Raw genomic sequence first — 21,116 nt, forward strand, 5'->3', positions numbered from 1 at the left:
CGGCCAACAGGGCGAACTCTGAACAATATAACTGAAGCAACTGGTCTGTAATCCTAAATCTATAATTATCAGTCCAATGAAACATCATCATTTGAGTAAAATAAAGTGGATCAGTAAAAATATCAGAATATGAGATTTTTTGTATATTTTGTATATTTTTAATTTTGTTGATTAATATAAATATAAGCAGGACAGGGGAGGTAATACACTATTATATCTTTCTTATATACAGGGGAAACAAATTCAATAAGTTTAAATTTCATGTTTAATAAATAGAGGATATTTGTTCATGTCAGTGTGAGATCATTTGTTATTTTTTTAAGATCACATTTTATTATTACTTTGACAAAACAACACTTACCTGAATACCACAATGGATTCCACCCAAACAATACCACAAGCCCCTACCAGAAACCCTCCCCCCCCAACCCTACCCCCCCCCATTTTTTTTTTTTTTTAAACATCTAATAATTACCACACCCCACATTATACCCCCCTCTCACTCCCCCCCCCCCCCTACCCCCCCACCCCCCCCCCCCAAAAAAAAATAACATTTTTTTTTAAACATCTAATAATTACCACACCCCACATTATACCCCCCTCTCACCCCCACACCCCTGCCCCCCCCCCCCTCCAATTTTTTTTTTAAACATCTAATAAATTACCACACCCCACATTATACCCCCCCTCTCACCCCCCCCCCCCCCCCCTAACCCCCTACCCCCCAAAAAAAAATGTTGTTTTCCTTTTTTATTTTTGAAAGATCGTCTAATAAATTATTGAATATGAACAATTTTCCCATGATAGCTTACGTTATACTGTCAAGCACTCGAATAGTCAAGCGCGCTGTCCTCTGACAGCTCTTGTTAGGTTACAAAGTCAAAGGTCAAGGTCACAGTGACTCGAAATAGTAAAATGGTTTCCGGATGATAACTCGAGAATGCTTACGCCTAGGATCATGAAACTTCATAGGTACATTGATCATGACTCGCAGATGACCCCTATTGATTTTCAGGTCACTAAGTCAAAGGTCAAGGTCACAGTGACTCGAAATAGTACAATGGTTTCCGGATGATAACTTACATTAGGTCAAAGGTCAAGGTCACAGTGACAAAAACGTATTCACACAATGGCTGCCACTACAACTGACAGCCCATATGGGGGGCATGCATGTTTTACAAACAAGCCTTGTTAAATATAGTATTACTGATGTTTTTCACATTGCCATAAGCCGCGTAAAACAATGCTGTATATGAAGTAGTTGAAATTCTTAAGATAATGTTTTTTAATCATGTATTTGAAAAAGGCACCTCTTGTGTGTTGACATCCATTGGTGAACCCCATAAAGGCACGTAATCGTGCACCTGGTATATATACCTGACAATCGGAAGAAGCTCTGTAACAAGTCTGGTTAAAAATTTACCAATGTTTGCTTTGAGGCCTGTGGTATATTCATATCTATATGTATCTTCAGCTTTAAGTTTTGTTATCCTTCATTGATAATTTCTTTGTTTTATATGACCCACGTCATGCGAAAATGTGTCATATGCTATATATATGTGCCCATAGTAGCTCCTGCCCAGTCTGCACATCTGCGCTACCCTGTCCACTTATGACAATACAAAACTTTGTTCGACTGTAAAGCCGACAGTGTAGCTTTTTACCAAACTTTGCTTTTAACCCTTTCCCACTCAGAAGCAAAGTAAAAATGGCTATGTGCAAACAGCATAAAACCAGAACTACCTGCAAGTAAATCGCAGTCTGTTCAGGTTTTATGCTGTTTGTTTCTTATCAGTATCTTAGGGTTGGCAATGAAGCCTTTCAAACTTGAATATATTAAGAAAGAACGTAAATTTAATTTGATTTTTTAAAAGACTTTGAATGCCTCAAAGTGCATTTCTGAGTGGTAAATGGTTGATGTGCTGGCCTTTTTTTATGCTCCCCCAACAAATTTTGGGGGGAGCATATAGTTGCTGCTTCGTCTGTCTGTCCATCCGTGCACATTTTTTGTCCGGGCTATTTGTCAGCAATTTATGACCGGAATTCAATGAAAAGGACGATTTTTCACAAAGTTATGGCCCTTTGAAATTTTCCATTAACTGTACATATAGTGCAATTCTTGTCCGGGCTATTTCTCAGCAACTAATGACCGGAATTCAATGAAACTTTATGGGAAGCTTCACTACCAAGAGGAGATATGCATATTACCAGCGGGTTCTGGTCGGATGATTTTTATGCCCCTGGATCGAAAGATCGGGGGTATATTGTTTTTGGCCTGTCTGTCATTGTATGTGTGTGTGTGTGTCCAAAAACTTTAACCAAAACTTTAACCTTCTTCATAACTTTTGCAATATTGAACGTAGCAACTTGATATTTGGCATGCATGTGTATCTCATGGAGCTGCATATTTTGAGCGGTGAAAGGTCAAGGTCAAGGTCATCCTTCAAGGTCAAAGGTCAAAAATAATAAATTAAAAAACTTGAACCAAAACTTTAACCTTCTTCATAACTTTTGCAATATTGAACGTAGCAACTTGATATTTGACATGCATGTGTATCTCATGGATCTGCACATTTTGAGCTGTGAAAGGTCAAGGTCATCCTTCAAGGTCAAAGGTCAAAAAAAATAATCAAAGCGGCGCATTAGGGGGCATTGTGTTTCTGACAAACACATCTCTTGTTCACAGAGTTATGGCCCTATGAAATTTTCCATTAACTGTACATATAGTGCAATTCTTGTCCGGGCTATTTCTCAGCAACTAATGACCGGAATTCAATGAAACTTTATGAGAAGCTTCACTACTAAGAGGAGATGTGCATATTATCAGCAGGTTATGGTCGGATGGTTTTTCACAGAGTTGTAGCCCTTTGAAATTTTCCATTAACTGTACATATAGTGCAATTCTTGTCCAGGCTATTTCTCAGCAACTAATGACCGGAATTCAATGAAACTTTATGGGAAGCTTCACTACCAAGAGGAGATGTGCATACTGTATCAGCGGGTTCTGGTTGGATGATTTTTCACAGAGTTATGGCCCTTTGAAATTTTCCATTAACTGTACATATAGTGCAATTCTTGTCCGGGCTATTTCTCAGCAACTAATGACCGGAATTCAAAGAAACTTTATGGGAAGCTTCACTACCAAAAGGAGATGTGCATATTATCAGCGGGTTCTGGTCAGATGATTTTTCACAGAGTTATGGCCCTTTGAAATTTTATATAAACAAATTCTTGTCCCCCCAACTACTGTGCCCCTTAAGACGTTTCCTTTTATCTGAATATATAGTGCAATATCGTGACAAAAAAAACTTTTGGGGAGCATCACCCTTCTCCGACGGTTTCTTGTTTTACATATGGTATTGTAAATTATTTAATTAGCAGTTGTCATTGGCCCTATAATATTTTGCCATTTTTGCACAATAGTTTTTCTGAAAACTGTTTTCAACTGTCTTTTGTCATGAAAATGTCATGTTCACTAATTATTTTGAAATTGGATACCATTTTATGGTTGTCTTTTGTGACTTTAATTTAAATTTAATTCATGTCCTTTATCAGCTCAAGATCTTGTGTTATTTTATGTGTCTGCATGTGTTCCTGACAGTTTTTAATGACAAGCAGAATATACGTTTGTTTTGTAATGGATATTTTTTCTGCTTGGCAACTGGGTGGACCTGGTTTGGATCTACACTGTAGTCTAGACAGTTTTTAAAAGCCTAATTCTGGGAAAACTGTGCCTAAAATGACCTCACCGATAAGCCTGTGCAGTCTGCAGTCTGCACAGGCTTATCAGGGACATACGTTGTGCCTAAACTGGATTTCTGTTTAGAAGAGTCTTACTTTAAACAACATATTTTGTACAAGCGGAAAGTATAGTCCCTGATAGGCCTGTGCACTCTACACAGGTTAACTTGGTTTACAAATTGACAGCACATGTATTGGAACTACACTGTGTTCTAAAGATCTCCTCAAAGTACTGGTTCTACCCAGGAAATTGACTTTAGTGTCTTTTGGTTTGTGAGTGTACCTACATGACCTACAGATGAAGTGTAAGATATATTCTGGTCCATTGATTTTTTACAAAGATCCTTTGACTGATCTAAATTTTTGCCAAGGTATGTTATAAGCTCTAAAGGGAGATAATTTTTTTTATATCTGTTGGAATGTACAATGCCATTTTTGACAAGGGAAGTTATACTTTTTAAAGGGATATAATCCTAGGTAAGAGCTTCTATTAATAGAAAATGAACGGAATTGAGATTTTAGACAAAAGTGGATATAGAAATTGTCTCTATTAAATGTATTCTGGATTTTTTTTATAATACACTTTCAGATATTAAGCTGATTTTTGGTATGTGAGTATGCCTACATGACCTACAGATGAAGTGCTAAATTCGGTTAGGTCGGTTGATTTTTGCCGTAGTTATGGGCCTTGGATTTGAAATTTCATCTATAATAATATTATCCCTACCGGATGTTTTTTTAACGCAATGCTTTCAGATATTGAGCTGATTTTTGGTATGTGAGTCTTCCTACAGATGAAGTGTGAAATTCATTCTCGTCTGTTGATTTTTGGCTAAGTTATTATCCCTCGCCAGAGGCGGAGGGATATTGTTTTGGCGTTGTCCGTCCGTCTGGCTGTCCGTCCGTCAGTCCGGCACTTTTGTGGATAAGAGGATGATGCACGCCAAATGGCATTGTACACCATCTGTTAAAAACAGAGTTATAGCCCTTTATATCTTAAAATGCTTTTTACTATAGGCACTTTTGTGTCCGGAGCCATATCTTGGAAGTGCTTTGGCGGATTTCATTGAAACTTGGTATGAGTATATATATGCATAAGAGGATGATGCATGCTAAATGGCAATGTACACCATCTGTTAAAAACAGAGTTATGGCCCTTTGTATCTTGAAAAAATGCTTTTTACTATAGGCACTTTTGTGCCCGGAGCCATATCTTGGAAGTGCTTTGGCGGATTTCATTGAAACTTGGTATGAGTATATATATGCATAAGAGGATGATGCACGCCAAATGGCATTGTACACCATCTGTTAAAAACAGAGTTATGGCCCTTTGTATCTTGAAAAAATGCTTTTTACTATAGGCACTTTTGTGTCCGGAGCCATATCTTGGAAGTGCTTTGGCGGATTTCATTGAAACTTGGTATGAGTATATATATGCATAAGAGGATGATGCATGCCAAATGGTATTATATACCATCTGTTAAAAACAGAGTTATGGCCCTTTGTATCTTGAAAAAATGCTTTTTGTTATAGGCACTTTTGTGTCTGGAGCCATATCTTCGAAGTGCTTTGGCTGATTTCATATAAACTTGGTATGAGTATATATCCCCCGCCAGAGGCCGAGGGATATTGTTTTAGCATTGTCCGGCCGTCGGTCCTGCTGTCCGTCCGTCCGTCACTTTTGTGTCCGAAGCCATATCTTGGAAGTGCTTTGGCGTATTTCATTGAAACTTCGTATGAGTATATATATATGCATAAGAGGATGATTCACGCCAAATGGCATTGTACACCATCTGTTAAAACCAGAGTTATGGCCCTTTGTATCTTGAAAAAATCTGTCACTTTGTTCATCCGTCCGATTTGCACCCATCCTCAAACAAAGCATATGTTGCGGGGGATATCAATTCTATGAATTTGCTTGTGGGCCTTTGAGTTGTAAACTTTTGCTATAACTGTTTGACAGAGTTTTTATACCCCCAACAGTGTGCGAAATTCCGATTTTTAAGTAATTGCCCAAATTCTTGTACACATATATTAAAAGTAAAATTTCTTACTGGCCCGACTATATAATTTTTTTAATTCCCACTAGCCCGAATGGATTTTCACTAGCCAAAACCCTTCGGGCTAGTGAGAATTTCGCACACTGCCCCGATAGGGTGGCATATAGCAGTTAAACTGTCCGTCAGTCCGTCTGTCAGTCTGTGCGTCCGTCCGAAAAGTTTAACATTGGCCATAACTTTTGCAATATTGAAGATAGCAAGTTGTTATTTGGCATGCATGTGTATCTCATTAAGCTGCACATTTTGAGAGGCGAAAGGTCAAGGTCATCCTTTAAGGTCAAAAGTAAAAAAAATACAATCCAAGGGAAGTAATAAGCTTTAAAAGGGAGATAATTTCTAAACCTGGCAAATGATAAATTAAAATTTTATTTGAAAGCGTCACAATAGGGGGCATTGTGTTTCTGACAAACGCATCTCTTGTTTGGCTTTTTTTTAGCTTGTGCAGTCCAGGCTAATCAGGGATGATACTCTTTGCCTTAAGTGGATTTTTATGCCCCTAGGATCGAATGATCGGGGGTATATTGTATTTGGCCTGTCTGTCTGTGTTTCTATGTGTCACAAGACTTTAACCTTGGTCATAACTTTTGCAATATTGATGATAGCAACTTGGTATTTGGCATGCATGTATATCTCTTGGAGCTGAATATTTTGAGTGGTGAAAGGTCAAGGTCATCCTTCAAGGTCAAAGTTCTTTTTTTTAATTCAAAGTAACGCATTAGGGGGCATTGTGTTTCTGACAAACACATCTCTTGGTGCTAATAAGATACTGCTGTCAAGCAAAAAATACCTTAACAGCGGAAAGTGTTGTGAGTGTTTAGCCTGTGCAGACTTCACAGGCTTATCAGTGTTGACACTTAACGCACATGCATTAAGCCTAGTTAATGCAGAACAAGGTTCATTTGTTGATTAGCAGAATATTAGTTTGTTTTGTAGTGGATAGTGTCTGCCCAGCAACAAGGAAGGCCGCCATTGGATCAAGATTGTGTTCTTAAAAATTTCCTCTGAATAACAATTACATATCCCTCCACCATGTTTACTTTTTATCCCCCGCCATAGGTGGAGGGATATTGTTTTGGCGTTGTCCGTCCATCTTTCCGTCCTTCTGACCGTCTTTCCGTCCTTCAGTTCGTCCGGCACTTTTGTGTCTGGAGCCATATCTTGGAAGTGCTTCGGCGGATTTCAATGAAACTTGGTATGAGTATATATATGGATAAGAGGATGATGCACACCTAATGGCATTGTACACCATCTGTTAATAACAGAGGTATGGCTCTTTGTATCTTGGAAAAATGCTTTTTTGTGTCAGGAGCCATATCTTGGAAGTGCTTTGGCGGATTTCATTGAAACTTGGTATGAGTATATATATGGATAAGAGGTTGATGCACGCCAAATGGCATTGTACACCATTGGATAATAAGGGAGTTATGGCCCTTTGTATCTTGAAAAAATGCTTTTTTGAGTGTCAAATATAACACTTTTGTGTCCAGATGCATATTGGCAGAGGATATCAATTTAAAGAATTTGCTTGTTATTTCAAGTTTTGAAGGTGAGTGATTTCTCTTTCCGCATTGTTAACACTTAAAAAGTTTGGAGGTCTACGAAATTTCTCTCCACCCGATGTTTTCTTTATAACATTTTTTTAAGGTCAACAATATTTTATTTCACCCTGTTAACAGTTATTTCTTTTTTTGCAGGTGAACTTGAATTCCTTTGGCCATGTTTTCTCATAATTTCAGTCCTTGCGTGTAAACAATGTTTCCTTCCACCCTGTTCACATTTCAGTCACATTCTGGAACAACTGGGCCTTTTGCATGTGCTTAAGTGATACAGGCATAAAAGCAGGCTGTGTCATGTTCTTGGACCACACTTTACAGGCATACCAAGTTTTTCCAGAACAAGCTCATTTTATTTTAATTCTTGGAGGTCAAAGATATTGCCTTCCATTCTCCACACACTTTTAGTTGTTTTCAGGTCAACAACATTTCCTTCGACCATGCTAAACTATTATTTATATTTTTTAAATACGCTGTATTTTTTATTTCCGAATGTCAGCAATATATCACTTTATCCTGTTTGCACTTTCTGTAAATATTTCAAGGTCCTGGCCTTCCACCCTGTACACTGCACCCTCACCACTGTGGGGTTTGACGGACGCATCAGTTTCTTTATTGATTTCAAACTTCCTTATGAACTTATGTACGCTAATTATTTTGAAATAGGACACTGTTTAATGCTTGTCTTTTTTATACGCCCGTCTATGACGGGACGTATTATGGTATACCCCGCGTCCGTCCGTCCGTCCGTCTGTTAATGTCGTACGCTACGTCAAATATCCTTTGACAGATTTTCTTCAAATTTTAACACAATCTTAATATTGATAAACCCTGATCCCCTTTCGTTTTTGACGGAATTCTGAATTGTCGTTCCAGAGTTATGGGACTTTGTTCGTCAAAATTTCGTGATTTCATTGAATGTCCTACTGTAGCTATATAAAAATGTTAAAGTTGTTATAACTTTGGTATGCTTGGACCTAGAGTCTTGAAACTTGACATGAAGGTTGGCCAGAACTAGTAAGTAACCACTGGACATTTCAAGGTCATTCATTTGAAGGTCAAGGTCACTGTGACCTTGAATGTAAAAATGTTAAAGTTGTTATAACTTTGGTATGCTTGGACCTAGAGTCTTGAAACTTGACATGAAGGTTGGCCAGAACTAGTAAGTAACCCCTGGACATTTCAAGGTCATTCATTTGAAGGTCAAGGTCACTGTGACCTTGAATGTAAAAATGTTAAAGTTCTTATTTCATGTTATAACTTTGGTATGCTTGTACCTAGAGTCTTCAAACTTGAAATAAAGATTGGCCAGTACTAGAAGATGACCACTGGTCATTTCAATGTCATTCATTTGAAGGTCAAGGTCACTGTGACCTTAAATGTTAAAATGTTAAAATTGTTATAACTTTGGTATGCTTGGACATAGAGTCTTCAAACTTGACATGAAGGTTTGCAAGCACACTTAGATGACCACTGGTCATTTCAAGGTCATTCATTCTAAGGTCAAGGTCACACAAGGTCACTGTGACCTTAAATGTTAAAATGTTAAAATTGTTATAACTTTGGTATGCTTGGACATAGAGTCTTCAAACTTGACATGAAGGTTTGCAAGCACACTTAGATGACCACTGGTCATTTCAAGGTCATTCATTCTAAGGTCAAGGTCACTGTGACCTTAAATGTTATTGTTGTTCATGTATCCTACCGTAGCTCAAATATCCCCCGATGGATTTTTTATACGCCTGTCTATGACGGGACGTATTATGGTATACCCCGCGTCCGTCTGTCCGTCCGTCCGTCCGTCCGTCCGTCCGTCCGTCTGTTAATGTCGTACGCTACGTCAAATATCCTTTGACAGATTTTCTTCAAATTTTAACACAATCTTAATATTGATAAACCCTGATCCCCTTTCGTTTTTGACGGAATTCTGAATTGTCGTTCCAGAGTTATGGGACTTTGTTCGTCAAAATTTCGTGATTTCATTGAATGTCCTACTGTAGCTCAAATATCCTTCGATGGATTTTTTTCAAATTTCAACACAATCTTAATATTGATAAACCCTGATCCCCTTTCGTTTTTGACGGAATTCTGAATTGTCGTTCCAGAGTTATGGGACTTTGTTCGTCAAAATTTCGTGATTTCCATGCTCATGTACTTATAAAATAAACCATGTATTCAAATACAAATAAACTGAAGTAAAAAAATGATTCAAAGGGTTATTTATTACCTTACTACTTCATTGGCGAACGACGGGCGTATCATGCGCTCATGGCGCAGCTTTTATTGACTGAATGTGTACCCTGCAGTATTTGATAATTAGAAGAATATTAGTTTGTTTTGTAGAGGATAAAGCATGTAATGGATGGTATCATTTAATTTCACTTTAGGTCAACGATATTGCGTTCCACCATGTACATGGCACCCTCTCCACTGTGGGCTCTGACGGCAGATTCAGTTTCTGGGATAAGGATGCAAGAATCAAACTGAAGACCTCTGAGCAGTTTGATCAACCTCTCACTGCATGTGATTTCAATCCGCAAGGCAATATTTTTGCATACGCCACGAGTTACGATTGGTCTAAGGTATGTCTGCAATTAATTTTGAACACCATGTATAGTTGGCTTTTTAGACTATTTAGATTTAGGAGTTGTTTTCTTAGTAGAGTGTGTGCAAGAAGTTAATCTTGTCCATTGTCTTATGCAGAACATTTAATAATTGAATGTACAGGTAAGTTATATATTTAACCCACATCTTTATTGAATGGGACTGCATGAGAAAATTTTATTGGGGGTAATTTTAAAGTAGTTGAATAAGAAATTCTGAGGCAAGATTATGGATAAGAAATGCAATTCTCAGAGCTTTAATATTTAAATGATGTCCTTGGGGTTTAAACTGACCACACCACTGAGTCACTTTTTAAGAATAGACTAAATGGCAAAATAACGGAATAACAGAAATGTAATTTTCCTGAAAACATAAGGTGCAATAGATTGATATTTGGTATTTAACGTCAGAAAGTGGTGCTCTATACATGTTTTTTTCAACGCGCCTACTGGGATCAAAATAAAGTTTAAGAAATGAAACAAAGAAATTTCTCTGAAACTGCAATGCTCATAGGTTTAATATTTAATATTCTTATCATGTCTTTTGGATCAAAACTGGCCTTATCCCTAAGAAAGTCAAATTTCAAAATAGATTTAAAGGAACAAGAACTTTAAAAATCTCCAAAACCCCACAGACTCAAAGGTTTAATATATGGTATGTAAACATGAAACAGTCGTCCTCTGCAAAGTTTGTGCCCTGGGGTCTAAGTTGGTGATGCCCCTTAGGTCATATTTTTAGTAAAGAAAAGCACAATTACTTTAAGACTCTCTTTAACAACTGTAATTATTGGTATGTAACATATCAATGATTCATGGTCCTTAACTAAGTATGTTCCAATTAAGCCACTGGGGTCTAAACTGGCCATGTCCCTAAGGTCACATGTTAAGTATAGAATAGCACAATTACTTAAAAACTCTAAAAACAACTGTTATTATTGGTATGTAATATCATATAGTTGTCCTTAATTATACCCCCACAAACAAAGTTTAGGGGGGTATATAGGAGTGAGCTTGTCTGTCTGTCGGCCAGTCTGTCGGTCTGTATTTAGTGTCCGCTCTTTTATTCAAGTTGTTTTCATCAGATCTTCACCAAACTGGGTCAGATGTTGTATCTAGATGATGTCTAGGTCAAGTTCGAATATGGGTCATGCCGGTTCAAAAACTTGGTAACGGGGTCACTTAGTGTTTTTTAAACATTGAGCATGGTGTCTGCTCTCTAATTCAAGTAGTTTTCATCTGAGCTTCACCAAACTTCGTCAGAAGTTGTATCTTGATGATGTTTAGGCCAAGTTCGACCATGGGCTATGCCGGGTCAAAAACTAGGTCATGGGGTCACTTAGTGCATTTTAAACATTGAGCATGGTGTCGGCTGTTTTCTGAAGACAACATGCAAAATATTCTGTGTCAATGCGGCATGTGGGGGTATTCGTCACGTCTGTGACAAAGCTGTAGTTAAGTTTGTTCAAATTATGCCCCTGAAAACAAACTTAAAAATCTCCAAAACAACAGAGCCGTTTGTTTGATATTTGGTATGTATAAATGTATAGTTGTCCTTTACTTCACTTGTTCAATTTATACCAAAGAAGACACAAGTAGCTCCAAATCAGAGTTCACTAGTATTTTACTACTTTGCTGCAGTTTCTCAGGTTAGCCCTTTCCGGCTATTATGCACAAAGAAAATGGCTATATGCAACCAGCATAAAACCAGAACAGCCTGCTAGTGACTCGCAGTCTGTTCAGGGTTTATGCTGTTTGCTGCTCATCAGTTAAAAAGGGTTGTAAATAAAGCCTATTAAACTTGACGTTAGGAAGAAAGTTCCTAAATTCAATTTAATTTTCCTTTGGATTACAAATGCATTAATGTGTGTACCTGAGTGGTAGAGTGTTTGTATTCAATACTCTATACTCCATAGATACTCAGCATTCCCTTGTATTTTTATGCCCCTGATCGAAAGATCGGGGGTATATTGTTTTTTGCCTGCCTGTCTGTCTGTCATTGTGTCAGTCATTGTATGTGTGTGTCACAAAACTTTAACCTTGGTTAAACTTTTATAATTTTTGCAATATTGAAGATAGCAACTTCATATTTGGCATGCATGTGTATCTCATGGAGCTGCACATTTTGAGTGGTGAAAAGTCAAGGTAAAGGTCATCCTTCAAGATCAAAGGTCAAATATCATTGTATTTTTTGTTCCTAAAACTTTAACCTTTGTTAAAATTTGGTCATAACTATTTATGCCCCCCTTCGACGAAGAGGGGTTATATTGTTTTGCTAATGTCGGTAGGTCGGTCGGTCCGTCCGTCCACCAGATGGTTTCCGGATGATAACTCAAGAACGCTTAGGCCTAGGATCATGAAACTTCATAGGTACATTGCTCATGACTGGCATATGACCCCTATTGATTTTGAGGTCACTAGGTCAAAGGTCAAGGTCACAGTGACTCGAAACAGTAAAACGGTTTCCGGATGATAACTCAAGAAAGCTTACGCCTTGGATCATGAAACTTCATAGGTACATTGATCATGACTGACAGATGACCCCTGTTGATTTTCAGGTCACTAGGTCAAATGTAAAGGTCACAGTGACTCAAAACAGAAAAATGGTTTCCGGATGATAACTCAAGAACGCTTACGCCTAGGATCATGAAACTTCATAGGTACATTGATCATGACTCGCAGATGACCCAAATTGATTTTCAAGTCACTAGGTCAAAGGTCAAGGTCACAGTGACTTTAAACAGAAAAATGGTTTCCGGATGATAACTCAAGAAGGCTTACGCCTAGGATCAATCAACTTCAAAGGTTCATTGATCATGACTGGCAAATGACCCCTATTGATGTTCAGGTCACTAGGTAAAAGGTCAAGGTGACTCGACACAGTAAAATGGTTTCCGGATGATAACTCAAGAAAGCTTATGCCTAGGATCATCAAACTTCATAGGTACATTGATCATGACTGGCAGGTGACCCCTATTGATTCTCAGGTCACTAGGTCAAAGGTCAAGGTCACAGTGACTCGAAACAGTAAAATGGTTTGCGGATGATAACTCAAGAATGCTCACGCCTAGGATCATGAAACTTCATAGGAACATTGATCATGACTGGCAGATGACCCCGATTGATTTTCAGGTCACAAGGTCAAAGGTCAAGGTCACAGTGAATTGAAACAGTAAAATGGTTTCTGGATGAAAACTCAAGAATGCTCACGCCTAGGATCATGAAACTTCATGGGTACATTGATAATGACTAGCAGATGACCCCTATTGATTTTCAGGTCACTAGGTCCAAGGTCAAGGTCACAGTGACTCGAAATAGTAAAATGGTTTCCAGATGATAACTCAAGAATGCTTATGCCTAGGATCATGATTATTCATAGGTACATTGATCATGACTGGCAGATGACCCCTATTGATTTTCAGGTCACTAGGTCAAAGGTCAAGGTCACAGTTACAAAAAACGTATTCTTACAATGGGTGCCACTACAACTGACAGCCCATATGGGGGGCATGCATGTTTTACAAACAGCCCTTGTTGAATATTGAAGATAGCAACTTGATATTTGGCATGCATGTGTATCTTATGAAGCTGCACATTTTGAGTGGCTAAAGGTCAAGGTCATCATTCAAGGTCAAATTTATGGCTTCAAAGCGGCGCAATAGGGGGCATTGTGTTTATGACAAACACATCTCTTGTTCAGTATGCGTACAGTTTTGTTCCAGATTAGCTTGTGAAGTCTTCAGGGGCTAATCAGGAAAACACTTTATTTCTACTCTTGATTTTCACTTATTAAAGACCTCTTATAAATGAAAAATATTATCAAAGCAGTAAGTGTTTCCCAGATTGAACTGTTGAGACTGCACAGTCTAATCAGGGTAAACACTTACCCACATGCATAAAGCCCACTTTTCCCAGGACAAAGCTTCAAAGAATCCACTTGTGTTTTCAGGGCCACGAGGGCTTTGACCCTCAGAAGATGAAGCCCCATATTTTCTTGCGGCGTTGTTTTGACGAGCTGAAGCCATCAACTAAAAAGTCGTAATTGGCCGCCTGTGAAACTTTCGTAAACAAATAGAACCTTGAACAATTTGAGGAGAACATTTGTCTTAAAACCAGAAAATTTGGGCACACTTTTTATATGCCACTATATAGTATGTCAGTGAGAATGCAGATACTGGCAACATTATTCTTAAATGATGGAAGCTTATTGGCATAATTTTGCAAACTTGTAAATTTGTATGTCAACTCTAGAAAGTAGTGGAGCATCCTAATAAAGGGTCTATTAAATTTGAAAAATTATGAATAATACAGTACTGTCGAAGATTCATACATGTTTTAAGAGATTTTATAAATTTTGTGTTGTATACTAGTATATATAAATGCTACTTTTCATTTCTTTATAATCATAATTACCGGTATAAGAATTTAGCATGTACATATGTTTTTTGTACTTTATATGAATGTGTTTAACAATACATGTAGACACTATCATTTTGTAAGGATGTGGACATTTAAGGCAGTTTTAAACTTGAATATGCATTGAATAAGTATAATGTTATTACAGCTGATTTTGTATTTAAGACATTATTTGTTAAAAGACACAGTCTTTAAGATTTCTTGGAGTTTGATTTCATATTATTGGTATCAAGAACCAAACTTACATTAGATAAACAAAACTGCACGCAAAAATAATGTCTGTGAAATACATAAATTGTTTCAAAGAAATGATCTCTTCTCATGATACTGCATTGGTTTCTCCGTTTAAATTTGTATGGCATGGTCTGTTAATTTCTTGATAAGCCAAATTAAAAAAAAAAGAATGTGTTGATATTTAAGTCCAAACTTACAATTAGAAATCTCAAACTCTGCTGCTAAAAATGGATACGTTATGCAACATAAGTTTTGTTTTTGTGTTTATGTTGTATTGTGAACAACTACTTTCTATGTGGAAAAAGTGCTACCATAAATGTTTGCTTTCTGAACGCTGTAATCAATGTATAGTGAAATATTATCTTTATTTTAATTAAGTATCCTGTCAGTACAGCAAACAAGAATTGCTACTAATATAATATTGCAGAAATAAAACCTTGACAGTTTACAGTGTTATAGAATAAAAGAAAAGAAGATTGTTGCTTGATTGTTGTGTGTTCTATTATTCATGCTATATGCCACATTTACAACTATGTACCAATACACATATAAACAAACTCAAAACACAGTATTACATTTTCAAAACTAAAAAATATGCTGTGTCCTGTTAAATAATACATACCTTATGCTACTCATTAAAGTATCTACTGATATTCATAAAAACAAATAAACCACCGACTTCAATACAAGAAGTAGAGAAATAAGAGAGCAAGGTCTCTTATTAAAAGTGACCTATTGCAAAAAAAACAGCTCATCACAAGAACATGCATTTTTTTATAGAAAATAATTTTAAAGCAAGTATGGTTTATCTGAAACCATGGAGTACAAAGCCTATGCTTGAAAATGACTATTGGAAATTGAACAGCATTCCAACACTGAATAAGAAGAGTCTACCAGTGAGCAAGGCAGGGTATCAGTCCTCTAAAGAACACCATCTAAATATGAGTCTACCAACAAACACAATAGGAATACGAGTCTTTAAATAAAGTCTACATATTTACTGAAGGCCAGTTCACGCATGACGTCATGGGCACGTGCGTGTTTACATGAGGACTACACTGGTAGGCAAAAGAGACCTATTCAAAGATCTATAAATAAACATTCGGGTGCCATAAGATGTGAAGTAAAAAGCAACATGTTTATTTATATATCAGATTCTTTGATTCAGCTCTTCAGTTTTAAGTATGTAGTCATGGTGACAAAGTGAGAAAAATAAACCATTTCCTGCTCAGAAGCAAAGATAAAAAATGTCTTTATGAAACCAGCATAAAACCAGTAACTCCCAATCTGTTAAGGTTGTATGCTATTTGCTGCTGATCAGTTTTTTTTGTGCTCTAAAATAAAGACTTTAAAACTTGATTCTAGAAAATCAGGTCCAAAACTTCTAGCAAGTTTGCACAAGGTCAACTTTTTATATTGTTTTCACAAATGGCCGTTTTTATGTGGTTTTTGATGCTGATTTAAGTTCAGTTTGATAATAATCTTCTGGTCATATCAGACATATCTATGCAACAGTGAGGAAGATTTTATACATAATAATGTCTTAATCCTGAATAATGTTCATTTTTGCATGTGTAACTCACAGAGAATGAAATTACTCTGGTTAGTTGGACAAATTATTCTTCAATAAAGCCTTAACTACAATGTTACTAAAAATAGAAATATTGCTGAAGATTGAATTCAAGCTTGTTCTAGTGATTTAGCACACCTTTACCCCCACCCAACCAGATGCTGTTCTTATAAAGATTTAGTACACCCTTACCCCCACCCCACCCGATGCCTCCTGTTGTAATATGTAGCAAGTTAAAAAAAATGAAAATAAATGTTACCACTAGGGTGTGGCCAGTTTTAACCAAAAGAAATTATTTTTTCCAAAAATGTGTTGAAGATTACTAAACAAGGTTATATAACAAAATAGTACACTGTGGTTTCAGAGGAAAGGCTTTTGATAAACAATTCCTTTGACCTTTAGGCTTAGTGTGTAGCCATTTTTTACCCTCAAAGTTGAAAAGAGGACATATCTTTAAAATATGCGCATATTTTTATATCAAATGGAACAAGAATATCAGTGAAACTGATGGATGCTCCCCGACGATGCGCTTTGTCAATGTATGTTTTAATAACCACCTAAAAAAATCTATTACTAGCCTTTGTGACCTTGACCCCAGTGACCTTAAACCTCATCAAAGGTAGAGGACCATACAAGGTACCTACAAGGCAAATATGAAAGAAATCGGTCAAGTATTGAAGGTGCTATGAGAAACTGTTAAAAAAGTGTGACGGAAAAATTTATTATTAGCCTCGGTAATCTTGACCTTGACCCAAGTGATCTCAAACCTCATCAAAAGGTAGAAGTCCATGCAAGGTAACTACATGCAAAATATGAAAGAGATCGGTAAAGTATTGAAGGTGCTATGAGAAACTGTAAAATAAGTGTGAAGGAAAAATCTATTATTAGCCTCAGTGACCTTGACCCCAGTTACCTCAAACCTCATCAAACTACATGCCAAATATGGAAGAGATCGGTAAAGTATTGAAGGTGCTATTAGAAACTGTAAAAAAAAAGTGTGACGGAAAAATTTATTATTAGCCTCAGTGACCTTGACCCCGGTGACCTCAAACCTCATCAAAAGGTAGAGGTCCATGCAAGGTAACTACATGCCAAATAGGAAAGAGATCGGTAAAGTATTGAAGGAGCTATGAGAAACTTTTAAAAAAGCGTGACGGAAAAATCTATTATTAGCCTCAGTGACCTTGACCCCAGTGACCTCAAACCTTATCAAAGGTAGAGGTCCATGCAAGGTAACTACATGCCAAATATGAAAGAGATCGGTAAAGTATTGAAGGTGCTATGAGAAACTGTTAAACAAGCGTGACGGAAAAAATTATTATTAGCCTTAGTGAACTTGACCCTAGTGACCTCTAATCTCATCAAAAGGTAGAGGTCCATGCAAGGTAACTACATGCCAAATATGAAAGAGATCAGTAAAGTATTGAAGGTGCTATGAGAAACTGTTAAAAAGGTGTGACGGAAAAATCATTAAAATCATAAGCCTCGTTGACCTTGACCCCAGTGACCTAAAACCTTATCAAAAGGTAGAGGTCCATGCAAGGTACATACATGCCAAATATGAAAGAGATCGGTAAAGTATTGAAAGTGCTATGAGAAACTATTATAAAAGCGTGACGGAAAAATCATTAAAATCATTAGCCTCAGTGACCTTGACCCCAGTGACCTCAAACCTTATCAAAAGGTAGAGGTCCATGCAAGGTTCATACATGCCAAATATGAAAGAGATCGGTAAAGTATTGAAGGTGCTGAGAAACTGTTAAAAAAAGCGTGACGGAAAAATCATTAGCCTCGGTGACCTTGACCTTGAACTTAATGACCTGTAACCTCATCAAAAGGTAGAGGTCCATGCAAGGTACATACATGCCAAATAGGAAAGAGATCGGTAAAGTATTTTCTGGCACGGGCAGCCTAGTTGTCAATTAACATTATTTTTTAAGTAAAACGAGTTTAACGCTTGTTAAAAGTATTGATAGTAAAAACTTAAATGTCAGAATATTGGGTAAATATCAAAGGCGAAAGGGGACTTTTAACGTAATTATTTGGACTAACGTTATCGGCTACATATAATCGACGAATAGGCTTCCCGTGCCAGAAAAGTGAGCCAATCAAGAGGCTTTCTGTGCCACAACGAAAGCGAAAGTATGCATTTTTAGCTCACCTGAGCACAACATGCTCATGGTGAGCTTTTGTGATCGCCTTTTGTCCGTCTTCCGTTGTGCGACGTCAACATTTGCCTTGTTCACTCTCTAGAGGCCACATTTATTGTCCAATCTTCATGAAATTTGGTCAGAAGATTGGCTTCAATAATATCTTGGAAGAGTTCAAAAATGGTTACGTTTGCTTGAAAAACATGGCTGCCAAAGGGCTGGGCATTTTTCCTTATATGGCTATATATGGCTGTAGTAAAATCTTGTTAATCCGAAATATTATAGAATCCGACCAAATATGTTCAAGTTTATTAAACTACTTAATAGCTCAAACAAAACTGTATTAAGAAAGCTAGCCATGTATTGTTTAATATGCTTTAAAATAAGAGAAAATGTCATATATATGTAGTGTTAAATAGAAATACCTTTTTTACAAAAAAATAAGGTCAGAAATATGTAATTATACCTATATTTGTAGACCTATATGCATAACATTGTGTGACCACTGTGTATTAAACCCATCCATGTACCATTCTCACGAAATATGTTCACGAAATATGTTTATTTCATGTTTATTTAGATTATTTATTCTTTAAAATGATGTGTGTTTTTGTGTGTACTTCAACGCATGCTGTTATTTATATGTATATTAATGACGATGAGCTTCACATGCTTAAGTCAAAAATAAACTATTCTGTTCTGTTCTGTTAACACTCTAGAGGCCACATTTATTGTCTGATCTTCATGAAACTTGGTCAGAAGATTCATCCCAATAATATCTTGGACGAGTTCGAAAATGATGCCGGTTGGTTGAAAAACATGGCTGCCAGGGGGCGGGGAATTTTTACTTCTATGGCTATAGTAAAACCTTGTTAACACTCTAGAGGCCACATTTATTTTCTGATCGTCATGAAACTTGCTCAGAAGATTTGTCCCACTGATATCTTTGATGAGTTCAAAAATCGTAACCTTTGCTTGAAAAACATGGCCGCCAAGGGGCGGGGCATTTTTCCTTATATGGCTTTATATGGCTATTGTAAAATCTTGTTAACACTCTAGAGGCCACATTGTTCAATCTTAATGAAACTTGGTCAGAAGATTCATCCCAATAATATCTTGGACGAGTTCGAAAATGATGCCGGTTGGTTGAAAAACATGGCCATCACAGGGGCGGGGCTATTTTCCTTATATGGCTATAGTAAAACCTTGTTAACACTCTAGAGGTAACATTTATTTTCCGATCATCATGAAACTTGGTCAGAAGATTTGTCCCAATGATATCTTGGATGAGTTTGAAAATGGCTATATATAACTGGCTAAAGTAAAATCTTGTTAACACTCTAGAGGCCACATTTATTGTCCAATCTTCATGAAATTTGGTCAAAAGATTGGTCTCAATAATATCTTGGATGAGTTCGAAAATAATTATGTTTGCTTGAAAAAAATGGCTTAAAAGGGGCGGGGCATTTTTCCTTAAATGGCTATAGTAAAATCTTGTTAACACTCTAGAGGCCACATTTACTGTCCAATTTTCATGAAACTTGGTCAGAAGATTCATCCCGATAATATCGTGGACAAGTTCAAAATGATGCCGGTTGGTTGAAAAACATGGTTGCCAGGGGGTGGGGCATTTTTCCTTATATGGCTATAGTAAAACCTTGTATTACACTCTAGAGGCCACATTTATTTTCAGATCTTCGTGAAACTTGGTCAGAAGATTTGTCCCAATAATATCTTGTTATCTCAGGTGAGCGACTTTGTGCCTTTCAGGCCCTCTTGTTTAAGTAAAATTGACGAAAATTTTTATATAGCGCACATTGAACGTAAAGTTTTGATCATAAAGATGATATCAATGACATAAGATATTTGACATATTACGGAAAAGCTTTGTAAAAAAAGTCATTAAAGTGGCATGTATGAACGATTGTTCCACCATCCTAATCATCATTCCATCTTCGATAAGAGTTTGTGATAAGTGTTTAGACCTGCGGAATACTGTGTACCTGTAGCTGGATATATGCTTCAACTCATGGACCACCTCTTTTTATGCACACATGTGTTTACGGGATTTAATTTTAGATTTTTCTTATCTGTTATGTGAATTACGATCAGCCATCTTTCGTGTTTATAACAGAGAGGCAGCCGAGAATAAACAGAGAGGCAGAATTTTGACAGAGAGGCCACCGATATGCATTTACACCGTGGACATGCTTTCAGACAAATTTGGGTCTGCTGGAAGACGCACAGACAGAAGTTAATGACGAGTAAGCATACCACCCTTAACTTCCTAATAAACAAGACTATTGTCCCCTACAGACTCCTCCATTGTCAGAATTTTTTTATTTTTTTTAATTATATTTGTTGCCATAGCAACCAGAATTTTTGACGTAGGAACCAAATAAAATGACGTGCATAATGTCCTTATTGCCATCTATCGATGTTTCAAGTTTCATGAAAAAATATTAAGAACTTTTAATTTAACGCAGGATCCAGAAAAGTGTGACAGACTGACTGACTGACTGACGGACACACAGAGCGCAAAACATAAGTCCCCTCCGGTGAAACCAGTAGGGGACTAATAAAGTATGTATATAGTGAAAATGGCACTTTTGCCTTTGTGTGTTAACAAGGGAAATTACTCTAGTGTTACTGGTAGGATAGCGTTCAAAGACCATGCATACCCAGATTTGTATCAGTTATGGCCTTTTTTGCATGAGAAAAGAGAAATAAATCTAGTTTAATTGATGGGACAAGGCCCGAAGACAATTCACATCAAGATTTTATGGTTATAA

At 37.0% G+C, this 21,116-nt stretch overlaps 1 protein-coding gene across 1 annotated transcript in view; it reads left to right on the forward strand.

Moving 5' to 3' along the window:
• LOC127853593 (mRNA export factor-like) overlaps positions 1–15,085 on the forward strand; it is a 42,273-nt gene extending 27,188 nt beyond the window's left edge. The window contains exons 10-11 of the mRNA XM_052388256.1: positions 9,742–9,936; positions 13,904–15,085. Coding sequence (XP_052244216.1) covers positions 9,742–9,936; positions 13,904–13,996 — 288 coding nt within the window. The 3' untranslated portion in view covers positions 13,997–15,085. The remainder of the gene's footprint in view (positions 1–9,741; positions 9,937–13,903) is intronic.
• Positions 15,086–21,116: the final 6,031 nt, after the last annotated feature.

Source organism: Dreissena polymorpha, chromosome 12 (genome assembly GCF_020536995.1).
Source record: "Dreissena polymorpha isolate Duluth1 chromosome 12, UMN_Dpol_1.0, whole genome shotgun sequence".
In the NCBI taxonomy this organism is placed as follows: domain Eukaryota; kingdom Metazoa; phylum Mollusca; class Bivalvia; order Myida; family Dreissenidae; genus Dreissena; species Dreissena polymorpha.